The 26,506-nt window shown below is 46.6% G+C and overlaps 1 protein-coding gene and 2 long non-coding RNA genes across 4 annotated transcripts in view; 1 reads left to right on the plus strand and 2 right to left on the minus strand.

Annotated features, from left to right (window-relative positions):
* Positions 1-5,512: 5,512 nt before the first annotated feature.
* On the minus strand, positions 5,513-8,077 carry LOC121135157. Its single transcript, XR_005872359.1, has 2 exons — positions 7,806-8,077; positions 5,513-6,923 (listed from the first exon to the last, which is right to left on the minus strand). It is a non-coding gene; the product is annotated as an uncharacterized LOC121135157 (long non-coding RNA).
* Positions 8,078-11,580: 3,503 nt separating this feature from the next.
* On the minus strand, positions 11,581-14,756 carry LOC121135120. 2 transcript variants are annotated; one of them, XR_005872299.1, is made up of 2 exons: positions 14,664-14,756; positions 11,581-11,936 (listed from the first exon to the last, which is right to left on the minus strand). It is a non-coding gene; the product is annotated as an uncharacterized LOC121135120 (long non-coding RNA). The 2 variants fall into 2 exon arrangements; XR_005872300.1 differs by having other exon boundaries at positions 14,630-14,687.
* Positions 14,281-26,506, plus strand: part of Znf326 (zinc finger protein 326) — a 39,542-nt gene continuing 27,316 nt past the window's right edge. Inside the window, exons 1-4 of the mRNA XM_021231393.2 lie at positions 14,281-14,998; positions 17,182-17,226; positions 26,113-26,148; positions 26,244-26,355. Of these exons, the coding sequence (XP_021087052.2) occupies positions 14,296-14,998; positions 17,182-17,226; positions 26,113-26,148; positions 26,244-26,355 (896 nt within the window). The 5' untranslated portion in view covers positions 14,281-14,295. The remainder of the gene's footprint in view (positions 14,999-17,181; positions 17,227-26,112; positions 26,149-26,243; positions 26,356-26,506) is intronic.

Genomic DNA, 26,506 nt, shown 5'->3' on the forward strand with positions numbered 1-26,506 from the left:
AGCTGAGAGCCTTTCTTTCTGTCAGGTCCAGGAGAGCGGAAGGAACGGCCTCCTGAAGATCCCTCCTCCCCAGAAAGCTTGAGTCCCACGGAGGTGTTTATGAGACAGATTTGCTCGCAGTGTCATGTCTGTGTTCCCTATCGAGAGAGCCACCCTGTCATTTGCAGGAGGCTTTGTCCTTGGAGCATGCTCTGGGTCTTTTTAAACCAAACCGCATGTCTGCCTGATTGTGGAAAATGTTCGAGTCGCACATTCTGATCTTTGGAGCTGAGCCTCTAAGGGACAGATACGCCGCCCCAGGGTTCCGTAGCCTGCCCTGTGTTACTTACCTGACCAGTCCAACTGCAAAGACCTCGGGAAGCTGTCCTGGTTGGCTTGGCCAGAGCCTCTCTGGCAGACTCACTCCAGGTGGAGTGTGGCAAGCCTGTTTGGATTTGGGAAGCAGAGGTCTCTGGGTGAGAGAGCTTCATTTAGCTGTACGGTTGGGCTGGGATCTTTCGGGGCTGAGGCGGTTGTGAGGAAGGCGTTGTCTCTCTCGTGGTTAGCATTATGCCCCTCTTGCCATCTCTCTGCCCTTTTCCTGTGGCGTGCCTGCCCTTCTATCCTCCTTTTATCGGCAGATCAATGAATTCCTTGGTCTGCATCCAGAGAGAGCTAGTGTAGGTGGCCTTGCCCTTTGAGTAGAGCCCTCCGCATAAGGCGCCTTTACAAGCCATGAGCAGGCCTGCCTCAGACCAGGTGGCCATCTCTGGTCCAGTCCTTAGTCACTGTTAGTCACTTGTGCAGGCAGGCATCAGCCCGTTGGGACTCCTCTGACCCTGGGGGCTGTGGATTTGGCTCTCCCTATTAGAAGCTGCTGTTGAGTGACATCCTCCCTGGGACTTGGATTCAGGCCACCCAGTACCTGATTCGCCCAGATCTCCTTATCTGTAGTAAAGGACCCACAGCGTTAATCCATCTCATGGGCAGCAGCGGAGGGTTCCGAAGACACAGGCAGAGGTGCTTTGTACCCTGTTAAATACTAGGCTGACGGTTTGTTAATCTAAAGGGGTAACCCCTGCAGTCATTTTTATCTATTTGGTTTTGTATAGAAAGCTTGTCTGGTCATCACAGAAAGGGAACAATGACAGGGAGCAATGGCGAGGAGGTTGGGTGGGGGTGGGTGGGGTATGGGACTCTCCTGGTTTCTAATTGAGGGATGTTCACAGTGCCTGTCAGGAGCTCTGTCCTCAGGTCCCTACAATGCTCAGAGTACTTGGGGTAGACTGTGTGTGTGTGTGTGTGTGTGGTGTGAGTGTGTGAGTGTGAGTGTGTGAGTGTGTGTGTGTGTGTGTGTGTGTGTGTGTGTGTGATGTTAGGGACCCAGAACGAAGAGCCCATTTCCATGCAATCTCTCCCTTCCCTACTCATGCCCCCGCTTCACTAGCGACCACTCAGAAAGGTTTTGAAGGACAGACAGAAGGGGCGCTTCTGGGCAAGTAAGATGAGCTCAAACGGAGCCGAAGAGGGGACTGGGTGTGAGCTCCCGGAAGGGCTGGGCTGTTTGGCCCACACCAGTGAACTGCTCCGGAATTTTGGCTTGAGACTTAACATCCCGTGGCTGCCAGGAAAGGTCAGGCCCTTTGTGTGGAGAGCGGTTCTGACCTTGGGCGAAGCTGCACTTGGGCACACCTGAGCCCCCAGACTGCGTGAGGGAGCCAGTGAGGTCAGAGCCTTGATCCAAGGACAGTGTCTTTGTTATTAATTTTTACCAGGTCCCTCCACACCAAGAGGGGAAAGGCCATGGTGTGGGTGGTGCTGTTTTAACGATCCCTCACCCCAAATCCAGAGTCCATCACTTGGGAGGCAGAAGCAGGAGTACTAAGCATTCAAGGCTAGCCTCTGCTACACAGTTGAGCCTGGGCTCCACGGAAGCCCGTCTCTGAAAACCCCAACAGACAGACAAAGCAGCAAACTGGGGTCCTATTTGAACAGGCTCAAGGTGCTTATATTCAGGTTGAACTGGGACCATCCTGAATTCATTCATGAAAGCGAACGTTCAGAAATGCGCTGAAAGCTGCTTGTCTTGGTCCAGCGCAAACTGCCTTCTCAGTCCTGGTGGCTGAGATGGGCCAGTGCGGTGCCGGGCGGGATAGGGAGATTAAATAAGGGACAGGACAAGTGGAAGCAAACTTTTGACATCTTCCTTCAGGAAGGAGACAGGAAGGCCAAGGGAGAGGGAACAGAAGAAGGGGAGGAGCCCCCCTCCCTGTACTAGGGTAATTTCCTCATTGGCTTTGGCAGATACGGTTGCTGGGGGTCCCGGCTTTCTTCTCCAAGGGTTTTTTTAGTTCTCTGCTAATTAGGGCATTGGAGAAACTGCTATGGTAATTATAGTGTCTAGACTTGGGAGCTACAGAAGGCAGCAAGAGAATATTTAATTGCAGAGCTAAGTAGGCATGAGAAGACGACAAGGTTTTGAGTCTTCCTTGAGAACAATGCTATGTGAATTGTGTGCTTCTCTGAATTGCCCTGACACTGTCTGTTATGCAAAGGGGGAGGCAGTCTGAGGTGTTTTGTCTGAGCATACAGGATTGTCAAAATTCCGATTTCTGCCGGAAGAGTGTGACTCCGGGAGGGAACCGATGGTGACTTAGTGACGGAAAGTATGCAAAGGGCCCCAGATCCAAGCCTTAGCAATAGAAAGCAGAACAAGAGCTGGGAATGGAGCTCAGCTGCCAGGGTGCTTGCACAGCTGTGCGGGGAACTCTGCGTAGGATCCCCAGCACTTATAGAAAGGCGATGCCCTCCTGTAACCCAAGTACTCGGGAGGCAGGAGGAGGGTCAGAAACTCAAGTCATCCTCAGCTGGGTAGCAAATTCAAGGCCCAGGATACATAATCTTCAAAACAAACAGGCAACAAAAAAAAAAGCCAAGCTTCATTTCTTCTGTGGGTTTGCAAGGGTCTGCACGTCACAGAGAGAGCTGTATAGTGCTGCTGTGGTCTTGACCAGCTCGCCTTTGAAGTTGTCATTATAAAGACGGTAGGTGCAGATGCTCTGGGCCTTTTTTTTTTTTTCCCCTTTTGAGACAGGGTCTCATATAGACCAGGTGACATCAGACCCCCTGTGGAGCTGAGGGTGGCCTTGAACTTCTGACCCTTGTGTCCACCTGCTGAGATTACAGGCTACCAATCCCAGTGTTCGGCCTCTCTGCTGGCTGAGCCACACACCCAGCTAAAATGCTCTGTAGCTTGTCGAGGTTAAAAAGATGCCAGCTCAGCCTTTCGGGGAGGAAAGCGAATAGTCCAGGAAAGTTCCCGACTTGCCAGACTTGGTCACCATATTTCTTCTTCCTCAGTTAAATCATGTCCTTTTTAAAAAGCAGCTTAGGGAGCTGGAGAGATGGCTCAGCGGTTAAGAGCTCTTCCAGAGGTTCTGAGTTCAATTCCCAGCACCCACATGGTGGCTCACAACCACCTTGAATGAGATCTGGTGCCCTCTGCTGGCATGCAGGCAGAAAGCTGTATACACAATAAATAAAATATTTTTTTAAAAAAAGCAGTTTAGTGGGAGAACCAGACAGAGTGACTTTCGATCCAATGTACCAGGCCTCCAGGCATCCAGTGGAGTAGGGATCCCACCCAGCAGTCTGGGAGAGGACAAAAACGATGATAAAGGATGTTCTTGATGCTGACTGGTATGTGTCAGGCCACGCCCTTCCTGTTCCTTCCGCTTTTTCCAATGTAAGTACCACGGATGTGTTGGGGAAGTCTTATGTCAATAAAGCACTGTTGAGCCAATAGGAATCTAGATATGTGGGACTAGGAGTCCAGGAGGACTCTGGGAAGGAGAAACACAAGAGAGTTTGAGATGTAACGCCATGGGGTAGGAGGCCCGGAAATTTCTCCGGTAAGAGACATACTTAGATTAACAATTATGGGGTAATTACTTAAGTCAGAGCTAGCCAGTAAGAAACAAGCAAGGCCAACAGCTTCATAATTAATATAGCCTCCTGTGTGTTTATTGGGACTGATGCGGCTCTAGAACCAGGCTGGTGGGAAGGCTTCTCTCAAGGAAAAAGCTTCTCATTACACGGATGTTTCTACTGCTTATGAGTGCGAATCTCCTTGTGGTAAAGATGCTGGAGAATGGGTGTGTGAAAAAAATCCTTACCTGGTAGTTAACCTCTCAATTAAGCACTCTATAGGTGAGTATAGAGGATCCCTTGTGAAATTTAATGTGTATAATACGTATGTTATATATTTGTTTATATAATATGTGGTCATGAAAATAGATGTTATACATACTGTTCAATGACTGCCTTGCTAATTAAAATGTAGTAAATATGGAACTACCTCAACCTCTTTGAATGTAATGCCCATATCTAAATATACTTCAAATATAGTGTGAATTCCTCATCACTGATTCTGCTAGACATTCGTCACCCCCAACTCTTTGTTATTATACTCATTTCCCCATCTTACCACTTCTATGATTTTACTTTTTAAATGATAAATTATTTTTTAAAATCAGCATTATTGGGAACATATTCTATATACAGCAAGCTAAATCCATGAGTTACAGGCAGCATGACTTTTGGTAAGTGCATCCATCCGCATACAACTACAATCCAGCTACGAGAAGTTTCTATCACCACAGCAAGTCTCCAAATGGCACCGTAACCCTGGCACTCAGGAGGCAGAGGCAGGATCGGGAGCTGAGGTTAGCTTGGGTCATGTAGTGAGTCTGAGCCTGCTCAGCCGTATAGCTCCTCTTTGCCACCGCAAGGCTGTCTTATGTTCCTTTGCAGCTAATATCCGGGCCTGTCTCTGCCCCAGACAGCTGGTGCTCTGTGTCTGTTTCTATAGGCTGTTGTATACTAGAATTTCAGATATGAGGAATTATATAATAGTATAGAATTTTCAATGTCTTGCTGTATTTATATGATCTATTTTAAAAATCCATCTATGCAGATGCCTTTATAGTTAGTCAATTTCTTCTTATTGCTTATTGGCATTTCATTGTATAGATGTGTCATTCATTCATTTGAGACGCATATAGATTATTTCTAATTTGCTACTACAAATGTTAATATTATCAATTAAGTTAAATATTATATCAAATTATTGTATTATTAAACTATATATTAAGTTATTACATTAAGTAGAACAGATATTGTTAGTACTAAATTAATATAGGTATTAATACAGATACTAACATTACTAAGAATATTTGGAGAGACATGTTTTCATGTCCCTCGCTTAAGAATTTCATAAATGTCTTGGGTTTCTAGTGCTGTAATAAATACCATGATTAAAGATAACATGGGGGCGCTGGAGAGATGGCTCAGAGGTTAAGAGCACTGGCTGCTCTTCCAGAGGTCCTGAGTTCAATTCCCAGCAACCACATGGTGGCTCACAACCATCTGTGATGAGATCTGGAGCCCCCTTCTGGCCCGCAGGGATCCATCACTGAATACATAATAAATCTTTTAAAAAAAAAAAAAGAAAAGAAAAGAAAAAGAAAAAGGATAACATGGGAAGGACAGGGTTTATTTCAGCTTACAACGCCCAGGTCACAGTCATCACTGAGGGAAGTCAGGTCAGGAAGTCAGGGCAGGAACTGGAGCAGAGGTCACGGAGCAACACTGACTGCTGGCTTGTGTCTGCTTTCTTGCTCACCTTTCTTTCTTTCTTTTTTTTTTTTTAAAGATTTATTTATTTATTACATATACAGTGTTCTGCCTACATGTGAACCGCTCAGACTGCATCCAGACAGCCCACATTAAAACTGGTATTTTGTCGAAGCAGGATCTCCACTTCTGAAATCACAAAAGAGGTAATCTTCTTAGGACTTTGATTTGTAGGAGAGTCATTAAAGGTAACTCCTTTTGTCTTTCTCAGATTAGAGGTTAGAGAGGTTCCCGTTGCAGAAGAGACACTGGTTAAAGGATGCATAAGGTTGTCCTTGGTTGAGAAATATTCTCAGGAAACGCAAGTCCTTTGTGTGTTTCCTGGGCTTAGCATTTACACAATGTTTTCCAAGTATAAAAGCTATTTACTGTCATTACTAATTGCCTCCCAAGGGCTTAGGGGCAGCTGAAGGATGGAGCCAGTGTTCAGAGCTGTTAGAGGCACACATGTCCGTGCCAGCCTTGGCTCCCAGGCATCTCAAGAGTTTCCCAACACTAACCCACTGGGTTTGGTCTTGCGTGCTTATCAGTCTCTGTAAGGTTTTCTCAATTACAAGTTACCGAATCACAGGACAGCATTTCTGTCGACTGCCTTGCAAACAACTAAATACTGGTGACAGTTTTAGGTTTATCATCAAGTCAGAATCCTTGGGGAACCAGTGAGTATGGACACTTCTGAAAATGCCCTGGAGGGATCCGGAGTAGCACCTGGAGTCAGCAGAGCAGATTTAAATAGCCAAGAGACCCCTTCCGTTATATTCTCAGAATCAGAGTATTGGATTGAATAAAACTTTTTCTAAATACAGCTATAAGTAAGCATTGCGTCTTCTGTCAAATACATGTCTATTCTGTCTTAGAGAATGTACGGTAAGGGTGTACACGCATATGGAAGTCAGTGCAAGAGCGACCATTTCCCATGTCTTAGTCTATGTTTTAGGCTTTCAAGTATTTTGTTAACAATGTAATTGTCAAATTCCAAGTGTAGTTTCGGATCTTGAACTTCAAATTTGTCTCTTCAGAACAGTTTGCATTGTTGCATTTTAAAAAACATAAGATCCAAAAAAAGAGGCAAATAGGAACATTTATGTTATGTCTATGATTACACTCAAAGAGGAAGGCCTGTGGGTTCGTTTTACTTCCCTCTGATTTGGAGGAACTGACCCTGGCCCTCCAAGCACGACTCATACCATCATACAGTTGGTGTCTGGTGCCCTCTGCTGGCTCTTCTGGGATGGTGCCCTTTTCTGTTCCTTGTAGGAAAAATGTTTTTACATTTAGGTGTTGTTTTGTATGTGTCTGTTTTTCTTTCTTTCTTTCCTTTTTTCTTTCTTCTTTCTCTCTCTCTCTCTCTCTCCTTCCTTCCTTCCTTCCTTCTTTTCTTTTAGGCTTATTTACTTATTATGTATGCAATATTCTGCCTCCATGTATGACTGTGAGCCACCATGTGGTTGCTGGGAATTGAACTCAGGACCTCTGGAAGAGCAGTCAGTGCTCTCAACCTTTGAGGCATCTCTCCAGCCCATCTCATTTTAAAGGTTTATTTATTTTAGAAAATATTCCTAAGTGTGGCTTAATGTGTAATGAGGGACATATGGATACAGGAACTGGTCCTGGGTCCTTTTTTATTTATTCAACAAACATATTAAGCAATGTTTCAGGGTGTCAGATATGCTGCTGTGGAGCTGGAGACAGCAAGCAGCAACCTTCACTCTCAAGGGTCTCAGTAGCAGAGCCACAGCGAGGGGGTAACCCCCTCGACTAGACGTAGATGTTACAGCAAACAAACCGGCTCATTGGAGAGCCTCATCTGCTATTCCTAATGTTTAAGATGTGTGTGTGTGTGTGTGTGTGTGTGTGTGTGCGCGTGCACGTGTGTGTGTCTGGTGCATGTGCCCTTGTGTGTACAGACCTATGTATGTGTACACGCCTGAAGAGGACATTCAGGTCCCTCAGAGCAGGAGTTACTGGCGTTTGTGGTTTCCTTTGGTTTTGGCGCTGCTGCTGGTAGCTGAGCTCTGCTCCTCAAGATTGGACGGTGAGTGCTGACAACGGCAGAACTGTGTCTCCAGCCTTGTCTCTTCTTACAGTCCCTGGAGTTGACAGACATCACAGCCCATTTGCTCCCACTTTACCTGGTAAAAGCTACGATGGACATATTCTGAAGACAAAGGGTAGTCTCAAACAAGAGGGCACCGTGGGAACCTCTCCCATGGTGGTGGTCTGGAAGAAAACGGCCCCCAGAAAGAGTGGTAGTTTCAGGAGAGGTGGCCTTGCTGGAGCAGGTGTCGTCTTGTTGGAGGAAGTGCGTCACTGTGGGGGCGGGCTTTGGGGGCCTCATGCATGCTCAAGATTCTGCCCAGTGTCTCAGTTCACTTCCTGTTGCCTGCAAGACATAGGACTCGCGGGGCGGTGGTGGTGCACGCCTTTAATCCCAGCACTCAGGAGGCAGAGGCAGGCGGATCTCTGTGAGTTCAAGGCCAGGCTGGACCAACAGCCTCCAAAACAATACAGAGACAGAGAAACCCTGTCTCAAAAAACAAAACAAAACAAAACAAAAACAAAAACGTAGGACTCTCAGCTAATTCTCTAGCGCCATGTCTGCCTGTACACTGCCATGCTCCACTTTGATGAAAATGGAGTGAATCTCTGAACTGTAAGCTGCCGCCTCAATGAAATGTTTTTCTTTATAAGAGTTGCCAGGGTCGGGCTGGAGAGATGGCTCAGCGGTTAAGAGCACTGACTGTTCTTCCAGAGGTCCTGAGTTCAATTCCCAGAGACCACATGGTGGCTCACAACCACCTTGAATGAGACCTGGTGCCCTCTGCTGGCATGCAGGCAGAAGAATGTGTACACAATACATAAATAAATAAAATATTTTAAAAATATCAGGCTTTAAAAAACAAAAAGAGTTGCCAGGGTCCAGGGTCAAGCCAGCCTGGTGACACATGTCTTTTTTGTTTGTTTGTTTTTTTGTTTTTGTTTTTCGAGACAGGGTTTTTCTGTATTGTCTTGGAGCCTGCCCTGGAACTCCCTTGGTAGATCAGGCTGGCCTTGAACTCACAGAGATCCGCTGCCTCTGCCTCCCAAGTGCTGGGATTAAAGGCGTGCGCCACCAACGCCCAGCTGTGACACATGTCTTTAATCCCAATACTCAGAAGACAGAGGCAGGACGATCTCTGTGAGTTCAAGGCCAACCTGGTCTACAAAGTGAGTTTCAAGACATCCAGAGCTGTTACACAGAGAAACCCTGTCTTGAACCCCCCCCAAAAAATAGTTGCTGTATTTATGGCATCTCTACACAGCAATAGAAATCCTAACTAAGACACTCCCTCTCTGGGATTTTTCTTACTTAACCTTAATAAATCTATGTTTACTAAAATAAAAAAGAGACAAAAATGGATAATACGGTTTTAGCTGATACCCTAGGAAAAGTTTAAGATATGTAATATGTGTCCAGTGAAGGGATCTTAACTTAAAGCCATGTTTCCAAGGGAGCCAGGCAACAAGTACTACTACCCAGCTGCATGACTATGAACCACACCGATGGCGTGGTAGCCCTAAAGATGCAATAGCGGTACTCATATCTTGGCAGCAGCTAATGTCTGTCTCCTTGGAGTCTTTAGACCAATTGGTCCATTCACCAGGAGGGGAATCATGGCTGGCATGGGAAACCTAGCCAAGCACCTGAGGTAATGGGTCTTAGAGAACGTATCACCACCACCACTTCACTACTCTAAACTGGCCCAATTCCTAACTGCCTTCTACTGTCTCTCCTTACCATCGCAGACAGCTGTAGCCCCCACCCTGTGTCAAGGATACTTATCTTTGCAGCTGGAGACCATTTCAGAAAAGCACAACGGGTCAAATGCAGAGAACAGGTGATCGTGGAGTGTCTGGTCTGACTTCACTGATGCATCTGTACCATAGCTCCTGTACCCAAATAAGGCTCAGGGGTTCATTTTGGAAGGTGAGGGGCTGGAAAGATTGTAAGGGGCAGAGGACAAGGAAAGCTGCTGTGGGATTGTGTCTCCTAGGAATAACGGGAAAGTGTCACCCATGATACCGCAGCAAGATGGCTGTCTAAGCAAGACCTGAAGAAGCAGACTGCCAACAGACATGTAAACCTGGAAGGAGGAAATCTCACAGACGAGGAACTACAGGCAACTGAGGAATGCTGGGAGAGAGAGAAATAGTCTTCCGCAGGGGAAGAGGCCGTGATTTTGGGAGGGAGCCAGGAGGAGTCAATGGGAGTGGTTGGAAAGAGAAAGGAAATGGGAAAATCACACACACATACACACACTTAACACATACACACACACACTCACATACACACACTTAACACATACACACACACTCACCACAATACACACACTCACACACATACACACCACCCACAACACACACACACACACACACACACACACACGGATTTATTTTATTTCATGTATATGAGTGCTCTATGTACAAGTACAACTTTATGCCAGGATAGGGTATCAGATCCCACTATAGATGGTTGTGAGCCACCATGTGGTTGCTGGGAATTGAACTCACGACCTCTGGAAGAATAGTCAGTGTTCTTAACCTCTGAACCATCTCTCTAGGTGCCAATGTAATTATATTTTAATTAAGGAAGTTTATTTAAAAGTTCCTGACACGTAACAGCTACTCAGTAGAATACAGCAGACACTACACGATGATAAACATGAGCTTGGGCTCTAGGCCCAGGCTGGCTGAGTTTGGCTCTGTATGTTTTGTTAGCTGGGCATCTTGTGCAAGCAAGGTTACCTCACTGGTAAACTGGGGGTGGTAGAAGTAGACACATCATAGTTAATACACACAAAGTACTTTGAATACCTGTTACTATTTAGGGTGTAACAAAGATTGATTATTTTGTTATTATTCCTTTCAACTTTTGGAAACTCCTGCATCCTTTTAAAGTCCTGTATTAAAATTGGGGAGAAACTTCAAGTGAGTCTTAGGTATAAAACGCACTTCGGTCAGGCTGGAGAGATGGGTCAGCAGGGTCAGAGTGCTGACTGCTCTCCCAAAGGACTCAGGTTTCATTGCTAATGCCAACATCAGGTGGCTCACAATCATGCTTATCTCTAGTTTTGGGGATTCAGTGTCCTCTGGTCTTCATAGGCAGATTTGGTAAGTGCTCCTCCCCCTCTCAGCATTCATGGTGACAACTAGGCTATCCAAGGGGGAGGGGACCAAAATTATGAACAAGGTGCCAGGCAAGGCTGTGACAAACTCGTAGGTGGTAACAAGAATCCTACCGTGGTGGAACTGTGAATGTGTGACTCTGTGTGTTACATGGACGGGGATTCTGACGGAGACCTTAGGGAGATGTTCGGAACGAGGTGATCTCTACAGTGAACGTGCAGGACAGAGAAGGAAGAGAGGGACGCAGATGGGCATGTGAGAGCCTGCTGTGTTCACAGGAGTGACAGCGGCTGTCCCGGGATGCTGGGGCGGAGACAGAGGGTCAGGAGTGGAGGACAAAGGAGTCTGGGTAACTAGGGGGCTCGGACACCCAGCTCTTCTCGGGTTCAGGGCCGTAGCTTCTCTGATGCTACTCCCCATCAGAACAGGTCCTAGGTGCGATCTCTCATTTCCTCCTGGCCCCTGCTGCCTCCACCTAATTCAGTGCCCGCATCCTTCATACCCTGCGTGTAAAAAGTGCAGCTCCCATAGCTTCCTCAACTTCTAATAGATTTGCCGCCCCCGCAACCCATTAACCCATTATCTGCTGTAAGATATACAGAAGACCAAGTGGCGCATGGCTGTGTACAAAGAAAGGATTGGGCCCTTGGAGTACCAAGCTGAGCCTGACAAAGAGGCAGTCTAGCTGGACTTTGGGAGGCAAGTAACGTAAGCAAAGACGTAAGAAAAATGATGCATGCATGCAGTTGGTGCTTAGAATTTGTTGAATAAATAATGATAAATAATGATGTAGGAATGGCTGATGACTTCTCGTGCAGTGCAGTGTGGTGGATTGAGCCGGAACGGCCTCCATAGGCTCTTATGTTTGAATGTTTGGTCCCCAGTTGGACTGTTTAGGAAGGATAAGGGGTGTGGTCTTGTTGGGGGAGGTGTGACACTCGGGGTGGGCTTTGAGGTTTCAAAAACTCAGGACAGGGCCCAGTGTCTCTGCCTCCTGCTTGTGGATCAAATTTAAGTTTTCAGCGTCTGCTCCAGCAACATGTCTCCCTGCCGCGCTGCTGCGATGCTCCCCACCGCGATGGCCATGGACCCACATCCTGAAATGGGAAGCGAGTCCTCAATTAAATACTTTATAAGTCGTCATGGTCATGCTGTCTCTTCACGGTAACGGAAATGTAACTGAGACGCCAGGTGTGACTCTGAATGGCCAGCTACCCAAGTAAGAAGACTTCCTAGTTGTCAAAGAGGAAGGGGAGGGAGAACAGGTATGTGTATGCTGGCTGTCAGTACAAGTTTCAGACTGGATTTCTTCTTGAGTTAGTAGCTCCTTGCATGACCATTTTCTCTTCCAGTGGATGGGAAGAGAAGGTGAGAAGGGGGTGATGTGTACACACACACACACACACACACACACACACACGGTGGGGGAGGGAGAGAGGGAGGAAGAGAGAGAGAGAGAGAGAGAGAGAGAGAGAGAGAGAGAGAGAGAGAGAATATATAGTGACCTAATGTTTATTCCTTTCCAGCCATGCTAAGGTCTTAGGACCTCAGGTTACAGAATCATTCCTCCTGCAGAAGGTAAGTTGGGAGAAAGATGATGACAAGCATTAGAAACTGAGGGAGGGTTGAGTTCACTTAGGAAACACATGTTCTTGACACCAAAGGTACAAAGAAGACCTTGTAATTGCAAAGAGCTTTGAATGAAGAGAGCGTAAAGCTAAATTAGTCAGTGCAGGGAGACGGTGCGATAAGGCCTTGCTCCTTAGGTGTGGGTTTCTAGCAGCTTCTGCTTCTGGAAGTTTGTTAGAATGGACATTCCTGATTGGCTGTGAACCTGTTTTAGTAAGTTTGAATGGTGTTCAAAGGTATACTTGAGGAGTCCAAGTCCAGCCCATGGGAATGAGACCTGGGATGTATTCTATGGAAGTCAGTTCTGAGTTGTGTTTTGAGGGTGCATCAGGTTTCAGATGGTTTCCAGCTGAGGGACTAATACTAAGTCAGGAACCGTGAAAAAGCACAGGCATGTTTGGGGAAGTGGAGTCAGGAAGCAGATAACCAAGATGGGGAGAGTGGGCTGGAGAGATGGCTCTGGAGTGAAGAGCGCTTGTTACTCTCCTGGGAGTTCAGTTGCTAGTACCCGTGTCCTGCAGCTCACAGCCACCTGTAATGGGATATGGTGCCCTCTTCTGGCCTCCAAGGGCACCTGCACTCATGTGCGCATACCTACAGACATTGCAGATTCATAATTTAAAAAGTCTTTATAAAGGAGAGAGGGAGGACAGGGAGATGGGGGAGGGAGGCAAGGGAAATTAGAGGGAGAGGACAGCAGTTGGTGCTCCATGTTAGGCAGCTTGGACAAGATCTACTCCAAGCCTTCGTGGTGGGAAGGACGCGTTGGGAAGGACGCGTTCAGATCACTCAGCCGGAGGAGGCTGAGAATGGGTGAGGCTGTAGGGCAGAGAAGTTAATTAGGAAGCAAAGGAAAGATTTTTTTATTTAATTTTATTTTATTCTTTTGCAGAGGGGTATTGCGTGCCTTAACTCGGGCAGTGTGGCAGTGGGGGGTGGGAAGGGTGGGACAGAGGAGACATTTTAGGTGGTGATTAGGAGGATTGGAAGTGGGAGGCTGGAGGAGCAGTGGGAACTTTTCTGACTGGGATTAGTGGGTGGCGGCTTACGGTGCCTGCAATGGATGAAAGAATTACAGGAGGATAAACAGGTTTGAGAAGGGAAATTGTGGGTTCAGTTTTCAACATGCTTAACCCAGGTGAACAGAAAACATGTGTAGGAGGAAAAAAGGGGGATCAGGAAAAGGGTGGAGAAGAGGGTGAGTCAATGCGGGTGGAGAAGGAAACGAGGAGGAGGCAATGCCCTGTCCAGACTTGGGGCTACCGTAAAGCTCCCTGTCGCCCTTCATTTCCTGCTTCCGCAGAGCTTGGTTGAGCAAGGGAATAGAACCCTGAGAAAGCAAATATTTTGATTTCCGGCTTCCTAGCTGGTAACCAATTCGTTGTTCCTACTGTTTGCTCTGTGAAAAAGAAATTAATTTGTGTGTGTGTGGTGTCTGTGTTGTATGTGTATATGTGTGTGTCTGCGTGTGTGTTTGTGTGTGGTGTGTGTGTTTATGTGTGTATGTGTGTGTGTCTGTGTGTGCGTGTCTGTGTGTGTGTGGTGTGTGTGTATATGTGTGTCTGCGTGTGTGTTTGTGTGTGCGTGTGATGTGTGTATGTGTCTGTGTAGTGTGTGTATGCGTGTGTGGTGTGTTTATGTGTGGTGTGTGTGTCTGTGTCTGTGTTTGTGTGTTTATGTGTGGTTTGTGTGTGGTGTGTGTGTATTTATGTGTGGTGTGTGTGTATGTGTATGCGTTGTGTGTATGTGTGTGCGTGTGTGTTGTGTGTGTGTACGTGTGATGTATGTGTGTGTGTCTGTGTTGTGTGGGTATGTGTGTGTGTGTTTATGTGTGGTGTCTGTGTATGTGTGTCTGTTTATGTGTGTGGACTACTTTCTCCCTGCCGAATCGAATCTTTCCCATCTGTGAGTTTCCTCAGTTGTCTCACTCACACCCTGTCTCGGGATGGTCTCCTATTTAGCAGCCTGTGCTGCTCCGCCCGCTCCCAGGAAGGAAACTCCCCAAGTCCTTCCACCGTCTCCTTCCTCCCGGGCCGAGCGTCCGAGCAGCCAAAGGTCGCCGGGATTTGCTCAGACCGAGCCGGAGGGAGGCAGCCCCTGCGGGGCCCCGTCGCTCTTGCCGGGCTCACACCCGGCCGGCCCCCCGGATCCCTGAGCTCACCCACGGCCGCCCGTCCTCCGCGGTCCCTTCTCACCCTCCGTCCGCCGGGATCCCCGGGGTCAGCGCCGGGGAGGCCCGACCTCCGACTCGCGTCCCGCCCCCCGCGCCTGGCCCGCTCCCCGGCCCGCGCCGGCCAATCGGAGGCCGGGCTGCGGCGACTGGCAGCGCCCGCCGGCCCGCCCCCAGCCTCGCTGTGGCCTGCGGCTTCCCGGCCGGTAGCGCCGCTCTCGTTCGCTCGCTCGCGCGGGCCGCTCGCCTGGAGTCGTCGGGTCTGGTCGGGTCGCGGGCGCCTGCGGCGGGCCCCACAGCTCCGCGCCGAGCCGAGCCACACCGTCCGCCCCGCGGCGGCCACCATGGACTTCGAGGACGGTGAGCGGGGCGCGTGGGCCGGGCGAGCCGGGCCGGGCGAGCGGGCGAGCGGGCGGCCTGCTTGCCGGGGGTCTGTCTCCCGCCTCAAGATGGCCGTGTGGCTTTGTTCTGCGGGCCGCGCGGCGATGGCGGGGACCGGGCCGGAGCGCTCGCCTCCGGGAGCCACACACGGGGGGAGGGGATCTGGCTGGCCGGCCCGAGTCTCCCCCCACCTCGCTGCCCGCTGTCCCCGGGATGGGCCTCGGGGCGAACCCCGCGGCCTCCGGGATCCGTCCTCGGGCTCGCCCGGGGCCGCCGGCAACTTCCCGGCCTTGCGGCGAGGGGCGGCCGGGCCCCACGGGGCAGCGTGCGAGCGTGCGAGCGGTGCTTGTGGAAAGCGAGCCATGGGGTGGGCTCGAGCCTCCTCCGGAGCCGGAATCTGCAAGTTCTTCTTTGCACGCAGCAGACGGGGCTGTGTAGTAACTCACCCCAGTTTACCTGCTTGGAAACCCCTCGTCTGGGCAGTGCTGTGCACCAGTGCACTTTTTTGGAGGGGGCGGGGAGGCGGGGTGGGGCTGGTGGACGAAGGCTCCCTAAGTTAGGATTCTGACACCGCGAGCCCCGATGCCCTTCGCGTTCAGGTCGATCTTACTGGATAGATGAACGGATTCCCAGGGGTGCTTTCCAGGCCTCCCCTGAACCAATAATTCCTTGAGCCGTTGTGTCCAGGGTCACCAAGCACAGCTATAGTGAGGCTTCTTCAAATCTTCCTCAACTTACATAGGGATTAGTGAGGAGATAAAGGGATACATTGTGACAGTGTTAGCGGGAGACGGGGCGGGGGGGTCGTTTGGAGGATCAAACTGAGTGTGTAGTCTCGAAACTAAGTATCTAGGTATCTAGGAACTAAGTATCACTAAATAAAACCGGTTGGAGCCGAGCGTTGGTGGCGCAGGCGGCTTTTAACCCCAGCACTCGGGAGGCAGAGGCAGGCGGATCTCTGTGAATGTGAGGCCAGCCTGGTCTACAGAGAGAGTTCCAGGACAGGCTCCAAAACAATACAGGTAAACCCTGTCTTGAAAAAAACCACCACCACCACCACCACCACCACCAAAAACTGGTTCCTTTCTTGTAAGGAAAGCCTCTGCCTCGGCCGGAAATGGTCTTTTAACAGTGACTAAAGATGTGATCTTAGCTTATGTTGTATTGAGGGAGCTTTTGATTTTTGATTTGCTACAAGAAGTTAAAGGAGACACAGTCACCCCCCTCCCTTTTTTTTGGTGTGCTTTTCGGTTGCACTGAAATAGTTCAGGTCTTCAGAATAGTGCACACTGCCCTGCCGGTGTTTCAGTGTTGGGCTGGGACTCATTCTGATATAGGTGACTCTAAATGACAACTATTTGTAGTTAGCTAGAGTTGACATTGGAAAGAGGAAATGCATTATGTTTTCATACCGAAGTTTGACAACACTGCCGACATACATGGTGTGTCAGAAGTTCACCTTGTGGTATGTGTGGGCCGAGTGGGAGTCAGTAAGGAAATTAATTTTCAGCAGAGAACTGAAAAGTAATGGTATATTTGCTGTGGTTGCCTTTCCTTCTGATTATAATAAAATAATAAACAGTGCCAGTCCTCAGCAGCCGCCACGGCTGCAAACTGGGCCTTAGAACCCCTCCTGCGTCACATGCCGGGGCTCTGCTGTATCCAGAGGCTCTGTATTAAACTCTGTTCTTCCAGTCTTTATTTATAGAGTTAAATAAAGGCTGTAACATCATGCCTGGGTGGATACAACCCACACACTCATACATATATGCATGTGTGTTTTTTAGACAAGCTCCTGAAGTATTTAGAGAACAGATTAAGTGGTGAAACAAACGCTGACCTTGAAACATTTGTATTCCATATGATCAGTTCTCAAATGTATCCTCGGCTTGTATCATTTGATACATAATCTGCTTTCCCTGTTTTTTGTGTAAATTAGTACTGGGTCTCTCTCCTCTTTTGGCAGTTACGTATATGGAGTATACACTAGTTTTTACATTGCCATTAGGCTGTGAAGGGGTGATGTGTTTTCCTAAATGGATATTTGTACCCCAGTTTTTTTGGTAATTGAGTTAAAGACATTTGAAAATTGTGAGTAGATGAGTATGATTTTGGGTTTTGCTAACATTGCACTAATTCCTTTCTATGGAATGTCTTTGTAGATTACATACACTCTGCTTCCAGGAATAGTTACCAGGGCTTTAATGGTAAGTATCCTTTTTAATTTCCTTTTAATTTTGTCGAGGGGATGTATTTTACCTTTTTTCATATCCATAAAAGCACAACTATGAATGCAAAAAGTCAACCTACTTTGTTTCAGACTCTTTGTTTTGACTCTTGGTTCATAGATCTCAGTGTTAGTGTCATACTGTATTATATAGTGTTTGTTTTTCTGGAGTGTGTGTGTGTGTGTGTGAATTCTTATGTGCACACTTGCTGGGGATCTCATGAGTGCTATGCAAGCACTCTGCCACCGAGTGATATCTCCAGTTCTGTGTATAGCATTCGAACTTGGGATCTGAAAAAGATGTTAGGTTACTTTGACTTTATTTATTTATTTATTTATTTATTATTATTATTTTTTTTGGTTTTTCGAGACAGGGTTTCTCTGTATTGTTTTGGAGGCTGTCGGTCCAGCCTGGCCTCGAACTCATAGAGATCCACCTGCCTCTGCCTCCCGAGTGCTGGGATTAAAGGCGTGCGCCACCACCGCCCGGCTACTTTGACTTTATATTTGTTTTATTTTACTTAGGTTCTTTTATTTAATTTCTGGATACATTCTGAATGACCAGTGGCAGGACACAGAGAAAGTAGATTTTGTCTTGATTCTATGCTGCTCTGTTGGAATGCATGTTGGCTTTGCTCTTGAGGTCATTTTCCCTGACCAAATGAGTGATATAGAGCTGCCCAAAACAGCACATGAAGAGCCCGACTGCTTGTTAACAAAACCCGGTGCTGGCTGTGATTCGCTGTAATCATAAGAGACAGGAGGAATATCATACATATTGTGTTGGTACCTGTTAGAGTTAAGGCCCTGCCATACAGGTTGATAACGGAAAAAAAAGAACAGAATTTGGAGGCTAAAACAAAACAAAACCATTATGTGAAACACATGAGGGAGTAGTGGTAAATATCTTTGACTACAAGAGAAACACAAAATATAGCTATTTTACCAGATATATAGTCACGAAACCAAAGTAAATATACTACTGAAGACGGCCATTAAAAATACTACTTATAAGCTCGGCATTGGTGTGCACGCCTTTAATCCTAGAACTCGGGAGGCAGAGGCAGGCGGATCTTTAATCCTAGAACTCGGGAGGCAGAGTTACAGGCCAGCCTGGTCTACAGAACAAGTTCCAGGACAGCCTCTAGAACAATACAGAGAAACCCCGCCTCGAAAAACCAAACCAAACCAAACCAAACCAAAAAAAGTGCCTGCTTTTCTATGTGTACCTTGTATGTGCAGTGCTATTGGATTCTAGAGGAAGGCATGGGTCCCCTGGAACTTGAGTTACAGATGTTTGGTGTGCTGGGAACCACACCGGGCCCTCTGCAAACACAGCAGATGCTCTCGCTTTTACTGCTGAGCGAGCTCTCCAAACCCAATTTATGCATATAGTTAAATTTATCATCTCTGAAGATTAAGAGATACTTCAGATTCTACTTTGAGAAAAGCTACTGTCATATAGAAAGTAGTAGGTATCTAGTGAATGCTGAAGAATATGTTTTTGAGGACAGTGACAGTGAAATTAACAAAGGATGCTTGATTTTGTGTCAACATTAGGCTAGATTGGAGACTAGAAAATTGGCTCAAGGAAACTTTAATGCATTTGAATGCAAGGGAATGATAATGCTCATTTTAAAAATGTTAAGATGTTTCTGAATATAGGTAATTGACAAAATATGGAAGCTATTAATAATGGGTAGAAAACAGAGTTAAAAATGAATCTAATATTTTAAACTGAAGGAAGTAAGGCTAGTGGGTTTTGGAATGATAGAAGGCTTTACTGGAGAATTAAATAATTGATTTCTAAATGTACGTCAAATTTATTTCATTATTAGTGTAGTACAAAAATCCCTAATATTACAACTCTTATATTCTTTCTAATATAACTCCAGTGGTGATTCTCATTTGAAGATACTGTCATAATTCCCTAGAAATATTTTCTATGTGAATATTGTACAGGCAGTAGCCTAGACCTTTCGGTGCTTAATTTTAGGCAAGGGGTCCTGACAGTGTGGACAGAGTACTTTGAAGAAAAGATTTTGGCTTTTACCCTGACGAATGTCCACTACTTGAAAATACTTTGAGGTCTTAGTTGTCTACATTTTGTAAATGAGGAACTTAATTTCAGGGGTTTTGACTTCATTTAGCAATGCCTTTTTAGTTCTTGCCTTGTATCCAGATGATGTCCTGAGAGCTAGGAGCAGAGAACCTGAGAACAGAATGGACAAATAATCTTGTCTTTGTGGAACTAATTTCCAGTTTAAAGGGATGAAACATGCAGAAAATAGTTTTAAAAATAATATATTCTGTGTTGGAAGATAAAACTTATTGGGGAGAGAAGAGAATGCAGGGAGGAGAAAGATGTGTTGTATTTGTGCTCTGTGGCTAAAGAAAAAGATAACATGTGAGTATGGGATTAAAAGAGGCTAGGGTGCAAACCGTGACGCACCCCAGACTTTAGTAACTAACACAACATTTGTTGGTTCCAAATGAAGCCCATAACATATTGTTAGCCTTGGGTTTTCTCTTTCTACTAAAGTAAAGTAGAAGGCACTGATACAGATTTTTCTCCATGCTGTTTCGGGAAGGAGTTTTGTTCCCAGTGTCTCCCATGTTTCCTTATTTCACATCCTTATGTAAATAGCTGATGGAAATGGGGAACGTCAGGCCGGGCGTTGGTGGCGCACGCCTTTAATCCCAGCAGAGGCAGAGGCAGGCGGATCTCTGTGAGTTCGAGGCCAGCCTGGTCTACAGAGTGAGTTCCAGGACAGCCTCCAAAACAATACAGAGAAACCCTGTCTCGAAAAAGAAAAAAAAAAAAAAGAAATGGGGAATGTCATTGGTAGAGGGAGATGTGTGAGTGAACGAAGGTGGCACGGAGAACAATACTGCTTCGAAGAGAGAGAGTAAGGAAGACTGGTTTGCCCAGAACAGATGGTTTTTGCTGAGCAGTGTGAAGATGAGGCTGGAGAGGTGAGGTGTAGCTGGAGGCATTGAAAAATCAGAGCAATCTGTACATATATAAGAGTCAATGATAATGACGACCTGGGAGAGGAGTGTTAGTGAGCACTGCAGAGGCAAGGGAGAAGCCTTCCTGCAGAGGAGTAGTGAGTACATGGGCGTGCATGTGTTGAAACAGCAAGAGCCTCTTGTCAGTGGCGCGGGACACATGAGGCTGTCCCGTGTCAGTGCGGTTAAGAGGGGACAGGGCAGAGAGTGTGTGGTTTCTCAACCTGGACACCGCTGCCACTTTGGATTAGTTCATGTTATTGCAGGATAACTTGTCTCTGTGTGTCTGTCTGTCTGTCTGCTCTGTGCATTCACTGCAGAATGTTTAGCAGCAGCTTGGTCCCTGTGTGGTAGATGTCAGCAGCACCTCCTGCCTAGTTGTGACAACTAGAGTGTCTGGCAGACATTCCAGTGCTCCTTGGTAGAGTGTAGGAGGGAGGGAGGTGGTGTGTGGGAGACTTGTGTCTGGTTAAGAACTAGTTGGGGCTGGAGAGATGGCTCAGAGGGTAAGGGCACTTGCCGTGCAAGCATGAGCACCTGAGTTTGAATGCCCATCACCAAGTAAAGAGCCAGGCACGGCTGTGCATGCGCCTGTGACTGTGCAGTGTGGGGTGGAGACTGACCACTGTGACTGTGACTGCAGTGTGGGGTGGAGACTGATCTCTGTGACTGTGCAGTGTGGGGTGGAGACTGACCTCTGTGACTGTGCAGTGTGGGGTGGAGACTGACCTCTGTGACTGTGACTGCAGTGTGGGGTGGAGGCTGACCGCTGTGACTGTGCAGTGTGGGGTGGAGACTGACCGCTGTGACTGTGACTGCAGTGTAGGGTGGAGACTGACCGCTATGACTGTGCAGTGTGGGGTGGAGACTGACCGCTGTGACTGTGACTGCAGTGTAGGGTGGAGACTGACCTCTGTGACTGTGCAGTGTGGGGTGGAGACTGACCTCTGTGACTGTGCAGTGTGGGGTGGAGACTGACCGCTGTGACTGTGCAGTGTGGGGTGGAGACTGACCTCTGTGACTGTGACTGTGCAGTGTGGGGTGGAGACTGACCACTGTGACTGTGACTGCAGTGTGGGGTGGAGACTGACCTCTGTGACTGTGACTGTGCAGTGTGGGGTGGAGACTGACCGCTGTGACTGTGACTGCAGTGTGGGGTGGAGACTGACCGCTGTGACTGTGCAGTGTGGGGTGGAGACTGACCGCTGTGACTGTGCAGTGTGGGGTGGAGACTGACCTCTGTGACTGTGACTGTGCAGTGTGGGTGGAGGCTGACCTCTGTGACTGTGCAGTGTAGGGTGGAGACTGACCTCTGTGACTGTGACTGTGCAGTGTGGGGTGGAGACTGACCTCTGTGACTGTGCAGTGTGGGGTGGAGACTGACCGCTGTGACTGTGCAGTGTGGGGTGGAGACTGACCGCTGTGACTGTGACTGTGCAGTGTGGGTGGAGACTGACCTCTGTGACTATGACTGCAGTGTGGGGTGGAGACTGACCTCTGTGACTATGACTGCAGTGTGGGGTGGAGACTGACCTCTGTCACTGTGACTGCAGTGTGGGGTGGAGACTGACCTCTGTGACTGTGACTGCAGTGTGGGGTGGAGACTGACCTCTGTGACTGTGCAGTGTGGGGTGGAGACTGACCGCTGTGACTGTGACTGTGCAGTGTGGGGTGGAGACTGACCTCTGTGACTGTGCAGTGTGGGGTGGAGACTGACCTCTGTGACTGTGACTGCAGTGTGGGGTGGAGACTGACCTCTGTGACTGTGACTGCAGTGTGGGGTGGAGACTGACCTCTGTGACTGTGCAGTGTGGGGTGGAGATTGACCGCTGTGACTGTGACTGCAGTGTGGGGTGGAGACTGACCTCTGACTGTGACTGTGCAGTGTGGGGTGGAGACTGACCACTGTGACTGTGCAGTGTGGGGTGGAGACTGACCTCTGTGACTGTGACTGTGCAGTGTGGGGTGGAGACTGACCGCTGTGACTGTGACTGCAGTGTGGGGTGGAGACTGACCTCTGTGACTGTGCAGTGTGGGGTGGAGACTGACCGCTGTGACTGTGCAGTGTGGGGTGGAGACTGACCGCTGTGACTGTGCAGTGTGGGGTGGAGTCTGACCGCTGTGACTGTGCAGTGTGGGGTGGAGACTGACCTCTGTGACTGTGCAGTGTGGGGTGGAGACTGACCTCTGTGACTGTGACTGCAGTGTGGGGTGGAGACTGATCTCTGTGACTGTGCAGTGTGGGTGGAGACTGACCTCTGTGGCTGTGCAGTGTGGGGTGGAGACTGACCGCTGTGACTGTGCAGTGTGGGGTGGAGACTGACCGCTGTGACTGTGCAGAGTGGGGTGGAGACTGACCGCTGTGACTGTGACTGCAGAGTGGGGTGGAGACTGACCGCTGTGACTGTGACTGTGCAGTGTGGGTGGAGACTGACCACTGTGACTTGCTGGCTGTCACTAACTCCAAGTTTCAGTGAGAGACCTTGTCTTGAGGGAATGAAACAAAGACTGATAGAACAGAACACTTTGTCCTCTGGTGTCCATGTGTGTGCCCTTGCACACACACACACGGGGAGAGAGAGAGAGAGAGAGAGAGAGAGAGAGAGAGAGAGAGAGAGAGAGAGAGAGAGAGAGAGAGAGAGAGAGAGAGATCCACTAGTAATGGGTCATAGGTTATTTTAAGGGCAGGTTTGTTTTTCTGAGTTACGTATTTTCTCAATAGTACAGAGATACTGTCCTTGTTTACACTTTTAAAGTTCATTTTGGTAACCTGGGAGAAAGATTATTCCCAGAACTTATTTCCCTGTAAAAACACTGATGTGAGCTAGTGTGTCTGTCTTTAACTGAATACAGTGTATGAACATCAGATGAGAACCGCTGTGATAGAAAAGCCTGGGTGGTCTGCACAGTGCCAGGTCCACAAATGCTCACAGTACTCGTCACTTTGTGACCGCAGTGCAGTCAAAACCCAGATGCCAAGGTAAAGCTAAGATAGGCACTGCTGATGCAGTCTAGCAGAAACAGCTAGGCCTCTGCTTTCTGTGTCTGGCTAAAGTTGATGCTGAGGTTACTTTCTGCATGAGGCCTTGCAGGGATTTAATGTTGATAAGATTTTTTTCTTGCACTGTGTAGAAAGTAGTGTATCACATACCTCATGATTTCAAGCAAAAGACTGACTATGCATTAATGAATTACACAGACTTTCCAAATAGTACAGGTTTTAGTGTCCAATATAAAAACCATTCTAATGCCACCAACTGCTTAGGAAACTTTTTAAGTGTTGGGAAGCTGTCAGGTTGACAGTGATAGAAAAAGTTTTTAAGAATTTTAATTTTTTTTTAGCTTGAAGTATGAATTTTGTCATTAGCAGCATATGGTTTTTTCTTTGTAGCAGCAGTTTCACTGCATTTGGAAGAAAATGTCTGCTAAATACCCATGCCTGTAAACCATGGGTTTGTAAAATATTTTATTCTTATCGTACATGAGCAAGTGTATTATAGTCACCGCTGTCCTTTCTAATTTTTTAACTGTCTCTGTGCCCCTTCTTCCTGAGTTCCCCTCCTGTGTTCATGTCTTTTCTGTGATCCACTGAGGTTAACTAGGGATTGTGTGGCTGATCACGAGCATCTTACTAGTGGACAGGCAGGTGGACAGGAGAGTGACGCCCTCTCCCTGAGCAGCCATCTCAGTCTGTGATGGACGGCTGACAGGCTCAGTCTTGTGTGGACTGAGCGGCCGCTGTGAGGTGATGCCCGCAGCTGCCCGTTCTGTCCCGAGGCCAGCATTTCACAGCTTCCTCCTGCAGGTGTGCTCCTAGAGTCTCACTGCCCTGTCTTCCACAGTGGCCGCTGAGCCTTGGAGGGGATGATACTGATGTCCTTTGCAGGTTTGGGCATCAACCGTTATTTTTGCTCAGCACTTAGACTACTGCCCACTATAAAAAGAAGCTTATCTGGCCAACGCTGTGAGAGCAGCATTCTCCTATGACTAAACGTAAATATTTAAGAGTTTGCACTGAGTCCATATAATAAAACCACAGGAAGCAATAGGTTCCGGGGCCTGTTACTTTCCCAGCCATGGGCTTTTGACCCAGTTTATAGTACCATGAAAACCATGGTGTTTGTCTTCCAGCCTTCCTACTGCAAAGTCTTCTTTACAAGTAGTTAATTTGATTCATAAACCAAACATGGAACAGTGACTTTTCTTGGAGAGACCTGTGATACTTTGGTATGTGTCACAGCTGCTTTATGTGTATTTTCTGTTTCTCTACAATGAGTGATGAAAAGATGCAATTAAATCAAAGGCCAGGACTTAGTACAGTTATTAATTGCTCTGTCAAGGGCATTCGTAAGCAAAGGTGATATAAGAATTTGTCATTTTTCACTGGGTATGTGATATACAATTACTGCTAGATTAGTCTGACGCTTCTTAACCTTCTTTGTACATTTAAAATGCTAGTTATCTACAGAGTTTGTATACTGTTAGTGAAAATGCTATCAACATGGAAATAATATCCTTGTTATTTATGAAAATAGTTTTGGCTTCATGGGTCTTAAAAACCCTGGCCAGCAAACCATTCTATGATAACTGCTCCCCTAAGATACATTAAAAATTAGAAATTTAAGTTGAGGCCACAACAGCATACTGTTGTAATACTGTATCGATGCTACAGGTTCTGTGAATAGAAGAAAGATGATTTTCAGCTGAGACCACCGGTGAACATTTTCTTGCATAGTTTAGTAACTGAAATAGATATGAAAAATTAAAAGATTCAAAGCAGACACTTGGGTTGGGAGAAAAAATGTTTTTATGGTAGGAGAATACCTACATGATACTGGGAAACTCGTTTCCTCCTTTTGGACTCTGCAAATCAAAAAAGTGAAAAGATTAAATTTGATTAAGGTCTCTTTCAGACTTAAAAGACAAGATTATGAGTAGTGTTTATGTAAAGTTTCATCATCTTTGTTCAAACTAGAAACATTAAATGACTATAAGTGCAACTTGGTGCTTGTCAAAATATACACTAAGGTTTTTACTATGTATACTATTGTATTTATAATAAAAATATGAGATGAGAGGTAATGAGGCATATTAAGGGACTTTGTAGGAAGCATTTAAATAATTTCTCATCTTTATAGCCATTATCAATTTTATGACCTTTTTTCTAGTAAGTTTGTTTACTGCTACACAATTTTTTAGTGTTTGTGTTATGAAAAGTCACACTTACTTCTTGTATTCAAAGGATTTGAGAACTGAAGTATTTGTTGAGACTTTGTTATTCTAAGGCACAGGGCCAAGAGATTGGTCTTAGTTTGTGGCTTTACTTCCTAGAATATCTGTATCAGTAACGAACATTTCTAGTTGAAAATATAGGTGCTCTTGAGTTTTTAGATATTTTGGGAGCAATTAGTACAAAAAATAAGTATAGTATATTTACATCATAGTATACTTAGGGCAAAAAAAATCTCTTGGTATTTATTAAATGCTGACCTTGGAGACTAGTAGTTATACATAAAGTTATATATTATCTTTTTTATGCTGTAATACTAAGTTCTAAATACAGGACATTATAGTAGCTGCCTTACAGTCCACTAAATATGCTTACACCGAAAATATTTTTAATGTAGAATTTTGTAGCTCCTAGTTTAGTTTTCTTTGAAATATGAAGCTTTGCTAGCAAATAATATTTTTCAATATATAATCATTTTGTTATCTTTTATCTTTAGTATTGAGTGAAAACGTTAGTACAAATTATTGCTTTAGATGATTAGTGTGAATATGTTGTTTCTAATGAAAATTCTTGTGAAGGAATGGTGTATTTTACGCATAATCTGTCTCGTATCTACTCTTTCAGGAATGGATCGTGATTATGGCCCTGGATCTTACGGAGGTCTGACATTCCAGGATATTTATCTAAAAATTCTTCTTTTGAGTGCCAGTAAAGGTGAGCATGATTTAATTTTTTTTCTTTTTAAACTCTTATAGGGCTGGATCGTGACTATGGCCATGGATCCTATGGGGGTCAAAGATCCATGGACTCCTACCTAAGCCAGTCCTATGGCATGGACAATCACAGTGGTGGTGGTGGGGGTAGCAGGTAAATTGCTTAATCACTTGGCCAAATAAATTAGAACTATAAGATTCTGGATGTATTAAGTATTTCTTAGGCTTTTTTCATACTTGAATTTTGCTATTTGGTATTGAATCACCTTAAATATTTAAGGTGCTAATTAATGGATATAAAATTT

Source organism: Mesocricetus auratus, unplaced genomic scaffold (genome assembly GCF_017639785.1).
Source record: "Mesocricetus auratus isolate SY011 unplaced genomic scaffold, BCM_Maur_2.0 Super-Scaffold_100031, whole genome shotgun sequence".
Taxonomy (NCBI): domain Eukaryota; kingdom Metazoa; phylum Chordata; class Mammalia; order Rodentia; family Cricetidae; genus Mesocricetus; species Mesocricetus auratus.